This window comes from Pteropus alecto, unplaced genomic scaffold, assembly GCF_000325575.1.
Source record: "Pteropus alecto unplaced genomic scaffold, ASM32557v1 scaffold98, whole genome shotgun sequence".
Classification (NCBI taxonomy): Eukaryota; Metazoa; Chordata; class Mammalia; order Chiroptera; family Pteropodidae; genus Pteropus; species Pteropus alecto.
Genome location: NW_006443570.1, coordinates 3,242,449 through 3,251,053, shown reverse-complemented (window position 1 = coordinate 3,251,053; position 8,605 = coordinate 3,242,449). Strand labels below are relative to the sequence as shown.

The 8,605-nt window shown below is 50.6% G+C and overlaps 1 protein-coding gene across 1 annotated transcript in view; it reads left to right on the top strand.

Annotated features, from left to right (window-relative positions):
- ARHGAP23 (Rho GTPase activating protein 23) overlaps positions 1-8,605 on the top strand; it is a 65,472-nt gene that overhangs the window by 41,993 nt on the left and 14,874 nt on the right. The window contains exons 12-17 of the mRNA XM_015599107.2: positions 146-214; positions 1,491-1,552; positions 1,818-1,948; positions 2,549-2,670; positions 3,028-3,183; positions 6,719-6,797. Of these exons, the coding sequence (XP_015454593.1) occupies positions 146-214; positions 1,491-1,552; positions 1,818-1,948; positions 2,549-2,670; positions 3,028-3,183; positions 6,719-6,797 (619 nt within the window). The remainder of the gene's footprint in view (positions 1-145; positions 215-1,490; positions 1,553-1,817; positions 1,949-2,548; positions 2,671-3,027; positions 3,184-6,718; positions 6,798-8,605) is intronic.

Here is an 8,605-nt window from a genome sequence, read left to right as displayed (position 1 = left end):
AGGGGCGGCGGCGGCCGTCGCAGGTGAGGACGAGGCGGCGCCCGTCTGCATCGGCTCCTGCCTGGTGGACATCTCCTACAGCGAGACCAAGAGGAGGCACGTGTTCCGGCTGACCACCGCTGACTTCTGTGAATATCTCTTTCAGGCTGAGGATCGGGATGACATGCTGGGCTGGATCAGAGCAATCCGAGAGAACAGCAGGGCCGAGGGCGAGGTGAGGGCCTGGCCCAGCCCCGGCGGAGCCAGGGAGGCCAGGGCAGGCCCCAGGGCCACCTCTCACCTGCTGCGGACCTATCTTTACCACTCTGAGCCTCAGTTCCTAATCCATAAAATAGGCTAACAGGGATACACCTTACTTCTGTACCCAACCTTGAATTTGGTGTGAAAAGAAAATGCACAGTGACTCACAGAGCACCCAGTGTCCTTAGTATGCCATGACTGGCAGTAATAATAACTGTGGGAATTACAGTAATTATTATTGTTATTGTTATGATTGCCTTGGGCAACTCTAACACCAAGAGGTCAGCTCCAGGCCAGCCTCGGCTTCTTGCTGCCGGTTCCGGGGGGAAGGGGGGTGTTGCGCGTCTACTAAGCAGTGTGTTACAGAATGAGGGGCCCCTGTGCCAGAACTGTGGCTGGCCCTTCTGACAGGGCTGGCCTGTCTGCAGGGACATGAACACATTGACCTTGGGAGGAGGCCAAGAGGCTTGGCCTTTGGCAGCCGGCAGCAGGGGTTGAGCCAAGGCTTTGGCAGGGACTTTGGGAGAATTTTAAAAATGATGCCCTTTCCTGGGCAGCTGCATTCCAGGCGCCTGGGCTGGGGTTTCCACCTCCACTCACCCCCTTTTATCCCCTCAGCACACCTGCACAAAATGATATGGGGGTCCTGGGCTTGGGGCTTGGTCTAGGTGTGCACCTGTCCTTGCCACAGGTGGCGGGCGGGAGGGCTAGTGCACAGCCTTAGGCCACAGACCCTCTTGCTGAGGATATATCCTCTCCCTGAAGCAGGCTCTGCCTGCAGGACATTGTCTTTCCTCACTGCAGGGAGGAAAGTACCTGGAATCTGGGCCTTTGCTCTGGGAGGCCTGGCTGGGTATGTCCCTATCAGGACACTGTCAGGGGTCCCAGGTCACCTTCATTGTCACAATAGCTGTCCTTCAAAGGCCACCTCCCTGGGTCTTGGCAGGAGTACAAGGAGTGCTGTGTGCATAATTCTGCACCCCAAATCTGAACTTGCCATATTACATCCCCCCATGTTACTGCTGAGGAGACTGAGGCTCAGAGAGGCTAAGTGTGTTACCCAAGGTCACACAGCTGATGAGGGGTTGCTTGGGAGTCCAACCCTGGTCTTTCTTGCTCCAGGGTCTGTGCCCTCCAGTTGGCAGATGGAGGAGAGGGGAAGGGAGGCCAAGGCAGGGGTCAGGGATGAGCCCTGTGGCAGGCTGACTGTGGGCACTGATGGCATCTGCTTTCTCTTTCCCCTCCTTCAGGACCCCGGCTGTGCCAATCAAGCTCTGATCAGCAAGAAGCTTAATGATTACCGAAAAGTGAGGTGAGGCCCAGCTCTCATGGAGCAGCAGTCCTGGCCATGCAATGGGGCAGAGGTTGTCCTCCTGGTTCACCTCCAGGCTAGAGGACAGCCCCTGAGTTGCCATCTGCTTTGGGCAGAGAGGGTGGACATGAGGCCTCCAGTCCCAGAAGGGTGTGGAGGTTTTCCTCAGGGATGAAGGGGAGGTCCAAAGTGGGGAGAGGCCAGGGCAGGTGGCATGCTGTGTCACCCAGATGAAGACCCCTCTTCTTCTCCTCTTCCTACACAGCCATAGCTCTGGGCCTAAAGCTGATTCTTCCCCCAAAGGCTCTCGTGGCCTGGGGGGCCTCAAGTCTGAGTTCCTCAAACAGAGTGCGGCACGTGGCTTCAGGACTCAGGACCAGCCTGCAGGAAGCAAGGGTAAGAGGTGGCTGCTAAGGGGGTGATATGCATGGAGGTGGGAGGGTGGGGGTCAACTCTGTTGGTCTGCATGGGAGGAGAGGGCCTGTGAGTGTGTGTGCATGCGTGTGTGTGTTTGTGTGTGTGTGTGTGTATCTCTGTGGGTGTGTCTGTCCACGTGTGTTTGCTTTTAGGGTCTCAGGGGCTTGGAGGGCCTGGAGTTGATTTCCCTCTAAGACATTCTCTGCCGTATCCCTTCAAGGGCAGGAGGTCTGTCCTCTCTGGAGGCAGGCTTTTCCATCTTCACACACTTTTGGCTGTTAGAAAGTTCTTCCTTTGGCTTAACCAGAACCTATGGTTTTCACCTTGTTGTGTTAGCCTTGGAGGCCACACACAAGTCTTTACATTATTCTGAGGCCTCTCTCCCCTGGAGTGAACACCCTCATCCCTCCCGCCTTTGTACTTGGGATATAACTTCCTGTCGGCCCTCAGCATCTCGGTGACTCTCTCATGGAGTCCCCACATGTCCAAACACATGTGGATGTGGCGGGTGAATGTGGCTGCTTGGCTGCTGCCCCTCCTCTAGCCCAGCTTATTCTGGCCCTCTCTGCCCACCCCCAGATGACAGTGTTGCCATCCCCAAAAGCCCCTGGGGCATCAATATTATCAAGAAGAACAAGAAGGCAGCCCCCAGGGCGTTTGGAGTCCGGCTCGAGGAGTGCCAGCCAGCCACAGAGAACCAGGTAGGTCCCGCCACAGTGTAAAGCAAGCAGAAAAGAGGGCACCGAAGTCAGAGCTGCAAGGGACTTTGGAAGTAGCTGTCCTCCTCTCCTTACAGACACAGCTGGGAAGCCCAGGAAAGGAACAGCACTGCTGAGGCAGAGCCCAGATTCTCTGACCCCTTCTCAGACCAGAGCAAGGCTTGGGTGTTATTTCTAGGCCTGAAACTGGAGGCAGCGAGGGCCTTTGTCCCCCCATAGGGTTCCTGGCAGCAGCCGGGCCTTGCATTGTCCTCATCTGGGCCTTCTATTTCCTCCGGCCCACTGGCGGAGAGTGCTGCCCTCACATTCTCTAACACTCCCACCTGCCTGTGTCCCTAGCTCGTCCCCCTGATCGTGGCTGCATGCTGTCGCGTCGTGGAGGCTCGGGGACTGGAGTCCACGGGCATTTACCGAGTGCCGGGCAACAATGCAGTGGTGTCTAGCTTGCAGGAGCAGCTCAACCGTGGGCCTGGTGATATCAACCTACAGGATGAGGTGGGTGCAGCTGGTGGAGTGCTGGGGAGAGGGCTGAGGTGGTGTGTGTGTCTGTTGTGTTCTTTGTACCCTGAGATGTGCTGGGCACCACTGGGGATAAGCATCACCTTAGCGGAGGCTGAAAGATAGATGCAATCATGGCCTGGGAGCCCTGAGGCAGAGGCTTGAGGGCAACAAGAGTTTTGGGCCTTAGGATGAGTAGAGTTCACTAAAAGCCAGTGAAAGCCAGGATAGGGCATTCCAGGCAGAAGGAATGGCCCTGGCAAAGGCATGAACTCTGAAGGTGTGCCGCTGTTCAACGCGCCTTCTCCGTAAAAAGCCAGGTAATAAATATTTCAGGCTTTGATTATCATATAGTCTTTGTTGCATACCTTCTTCCTCCTCCTCTTTCTCTCTTTCTTTCTTTTCACAATCTTTTAAAAGTATAAGATCCATTCTTAGCTCAAGGGCCATGCAAAAACAGACTGCTGGGTGGATTTAGCCTATGGGCTATGGTTTGCAAGTCCCTGGCTTAGAAGAGGGAAAGTATATGGTATTTTCTGGAGCAGTCAGCAATTTGGGGGACTGCAACACAGGAATAGAAGAAGCTAATCGGATGAGAAGAGACCAGCTCATTGAAGGGACATGACAGCCACACTTAAAAGAGTTTTCAGCAGGGCCAGTGTTTCTCAGATTATGTTTTCCAGAAGCATAAGTTTCCCCAGAGGTGCTGTGGGAGACCAGGGCCAGGTCAAGACCCCCCCATCTGTGCTTGAATTAGAGAAACCTCTCTCTATTGGGTTTTCGTATACGATTTCATTTGACAAAAGAGGCTGCTGAAAAAGAGGTTTTTGGAAAACCATATATCTGGGCAGTGAAGTCCCATGAGTCACATACCGTGAAGCCTCATGTGATACATGACAGTCTTCCTGCCCTTGGGAAGGGAATGGGGAGAGAAGTATGTGTGAAATCGTGGGCAAGAGAAAAGGCTGATCTCTCATGAGGACCAGATTGTGTGATGAGGAAGGAGAAGATGCTGAGGGCTGGAACAGATGGTAGGTTTGAGTTTTTGAATCTTTGAAGGATGAATAGGAGAGAGCAGGTGGACAAGAAGGCAGCCCAGGCAAGGCACGATGGGATTTTCCAAAATCCCAGAGAAGAATCTGAATGTCAGGACAGAGAATGAACCTACCACCTGGGCTTGGCCCAGGGCAGGGAAGAGAGGGATTTTCATGGCTTCACTGAAGCCTTTGACCTTGATCTAATGGAATAGTGAGCCTTTGATGATTCTTCAGCTGGAAAAGCATAAATGAGAGTGGGGTTTGAGAAAGAATAGTGCTTTAGCTTATACCTAATGGATATGAATGAGGAAGGCCCTGAGCAGGAGTCTAGGAAAGAAATTACTGATATATTGGAAGTGCAAGGGGTCAGGAGGACTCAGTGGTCCCAGGGGAATAAGGAGGATAGGAGAAGCTCTAGGAGTTGGTTGCATGAGAGAGAGGAAGGATGGGCAAGAAGAGCCAAAAATTTGAACTGGGGGCTGGTGAAATCTATCCCTGGAAGAAATTAGGATATAGGACAGGAGAGGGAGGCTGTGTCAGGTAGTGGCCCCATTGGATTTGAGTTGATGGTACGTTACTCACATGGGTGTGATGGCATAATCAGGCACTAGACCAGGAGTGGCCTGGAGAGTGGCCATGGGGTCATACTGGGGCATGGAGGTAAGTCGATGGAGGGAGCTGCTGTTCAGAGGGAGGGTGGGCACCAGGGATACGAGGGAGAGGCTCTGAGCGGGCAGAGGGAGAGGGGAACTCAGGTGAGGATGGAGATGAGGGGAGATACTTGCACATAGGAGGAGTCAAGAAGGACAGGACAAGGCCTTGGGTTTGGCAGCTGGGAGATGAGAAGAGCCCACACATCAGGGCCAGGGGATAATGGAGGGAGGTGTGCAGGTGCTGCATTGGGTAGGGGTAAAGTATGCACCAAAGCACATTATCTGGGCCTTAGGAGGGAGAAGAGAGCCCAGGGTGTGGGTGTGCAAGTGTATTGAGTGTGTGTGGTTTTGTCTTACACATCAGTGGTGTCATTTGTTGTTGGGGAGGGAGGGTGCTGGAAGTTAAGCATTGTTTGCAGGGTGAATCTAATTTCTCTTGAGCCTGTAGGGAAGGTAGTATATTTTGATAGTCGGGCGTTAAGCTATGGATTCATTGTAACAAGCATGTATATTGTTGAGTTGTGTGTCTTTGAAGTTGCCTGTCTCTGTTGAGGCTCAGTCGAGGCTACTAGGTTGCTTTCTGAGCATGAGTTACTCTGAACAGTTCCCACAAGGTTATTATCCTTGACTTTGTGCAGGGTAATGGTGCCCCCTGGTGGACAAAGAGAAAATGCCTCGGCTGTTTTTTATTCATTCTGGTATTCAACATTTATTTACACCAGTTTTCTTAACCTTGACACTTTGGACAGATTAAGTCTTTGTTGTGGGAGGTTGTCTGTGCATTGGAAGAAGTTTAGCAACATCCCTGGCCTCTTTCCACTACATGCCAGGGCTGCCACTCCCCCATCCTGCTGTGAATCAAAATGGTTCCAGACATTGCCAAATGTCCCGGTGGGGCAGAATCGCCCTGGTTAAGAACTACTGACTTAGACCTTTTAAGTGCCAGGCTAACAGAGCTAGCTGGGTGATAGAAACACAGTGGGAAATAAGACAGATAGGGCCCTGCCACCCATGGAGCTTACAGTTCCAACGCCAGGGAGATAGGCAGGAACAAAGGAACGAATGTGTACAATAATGACATTGTGGTAACTGCCATGGAGAAACAAAGTCAGGGCTGTGATACAGATGACAGAGCAGCAGCAATGATGGCCACTTTAGCTGTGACAGCCAGAGCAGGCCTTTCTGAAGAGGTGATGTTTAGGCAGGATGAGGAGCCAGCCATGTGGAGGGCAGGGTGCGGAGAGTTCAGAGCACAGTGCAAAGGGGCTGAGACAGGAAGGCACTGGGCATGAACACGTGCTATGTCAGGGATGGGGGTGGAGGTGGTCTAAGGATGACTTTCCGATAAATGGAGAGCACTGAGAAGCAGGAGCTGGCCCTACCAGGCACAATGGAAGTCTAATGGGCAGGCTTGCATGGGGGTGAGTTTCGCTTACTTCTGTCCCTCACAGTGCCTGAACCAAAGAAGGCACCTGGTACTTTCTGTAGGTGGCAAATGCTGGAGCTCATGGGGCTGGCTGGAGCAGAGAGAGGCTGGGGCCAAGTGGCCTGGGGGCTAGGACCAAGCTGGGGACTCTGTTCTGCTGTCCCCAATGAATCTTCTTAGTGCAGAAATCCCCCTGGTCTGGGAAGAGCTTGGCATGAGTGGATCCCAGGAAGGGCCTGGGCTGGGCTGGGCTGGGCTGGGCTGAGCTGGACTGGACTGGACTAGCACGGAGGCATGGGCACCTGGGCCGGGCCTAGGCTGGCCTGGGACCTGGGGACTGGGGTTTTGGGTACCTGGGGACTGGGGTTTTGGGTACCTGGCCTGCCTGTGGCCTAACATCTTTGCCCTCTTCCCAGCGCTGGCAAGACCTCAATGTGATCAGCAGCCTACTCAAGTCCTTCTTCCGAAAGCTGCCTGAGCCTCTTTTCACTGATGGTGAGTAGGAAGTTGAAGTGGAGGATGGGAGGACGGACACCTGTCTCTCCTGCACTCTGACCGCTTTTTAAATTGAGTTTGTTGGTTTTACCTTTTAGGTTTTTATTTTAATACAAAAGAAATATATACGTGTAAAAAAACAGATAGTACAGGTACAAATAAAGTAAACACAAAAGTCTGTCATTCTCCCACTCTGTCTCCTGAGGTTATACTAACATTCTGAGCATTTCCTATGTGCCAAGCACTACTCCCTACAACTCCAGGAAGTAGGTACTGTCATGTCCACTTAACAGATGAGGAAACTGAGGCACAGAAAGGTTAAATGACTTGCCCAAAGTCTCATAGGTTGTAAGTGTTGGAGACAGAACTTGGTCCCAGACATCTGGCTCCAGAGCCCAGCTCTTGAGCATTTGCCGAGCCACTTATTCCCAACCTGTCGTGTTTCCTTCCAGACCCTCTGACACTATGACAGAGACATGCATGCACACATAAGGTCTGGTATGCTGGTAAATATTAACATCTGACTCTCCATTCCTTCCAGACCCTCTGACACTATGACAGAGACACACATGCACACATAGGGTCTGGAGTTGGGTGCGTTCAGTGGTATGCTGGTAAATATTAACATCTGGCTCTCTAGGAAAAAAGCTTTGATCTGTAGCATGTTCCAATTTCCACGGTATAAATAAATATCTTCCATCATGGCTGATTTCAAGCCACTGATATGCTGTCACCAGCACGAAGCTGGGAAGAGATGAATGCAGTTGACTCTCAGGAGCCAGTGTAAGCGGACGCCAGCCCACTACTGGTTGAGTGATCTTAACAAGGGAGGCTTGTTATTTTGAGATTCATTCATGTCAGTACAAAGAGCTCTACCTCATTGTTCTTTTAAATCCACCACATAGTATTTCATAGTCTGAATGGACTACAGTTTGTCTAATCACTCCCCTATCGATGGATATTGAGGTTGTCTTAAAATTTTTGGTATTATAAAACGCATTGCAATGACTTTTCTTGTGTGTCCCTGCACACCTGGGTCATTGTTCTCAGGTAGAGTCCTAGATGGAAAATTGCTAGGCCAAAGTCCTGAACATTTCTGAAAGCTAATGTCAAGTGGCTCTCTGAGAAGCAGGCCCTAGTCCACACCCCCTCGAACAGTGTAAGAGAGCGCGGCCTTCTCCCCATTGCCGTCAACATTGAATGTTATCAATATTTTAAACTTTTGCTAATCAGATAGGGGAAATGGCATTTTATTATTGTTTTTATTTTCAATTTCCTCATTACTAGGGAAATTAACTATCTTTTCATTAGTTTATTGTTCTTTTCTCTTTTCTCCGTAATGGCCTGTTTGGACTCTATGCCCATTTTTCTATTGGCTTATCTGTCTTTTTTCATATTGATTTGTAGGAGACAAGCTTTTGTATATTATGGATATTCATTTTTGGTTAGTTTTTGCAAATATTTATCTTGGTCCTCCATTTGCCTTTTAACTTTTCAGTAGAGAAATTGAAAACAGTTATTTTAAGTGTCATCAAAGCTGTTACTCTTTGGTGGATTCTGCGTCTCATGTTTAGGAAGTTCTTATGATTATAAAACTGTTTTCTCAGTTTTTCTAATATTTTCATAATTTTTCTATTTGGCTCTGTAATGCAGTTAAATGTGTATGATGTTTGTTAGAACAAGACAGCTAATTGTCCCAGGGACCTTTACCGACGCCTTCATCCTTCCTCACTGATTTGAAGGGCTGCCTTTATCACGTAGTAAAGATCCACATGGCCTGTTTCCCTCCTTTCTGCCCCTGTCCTCGC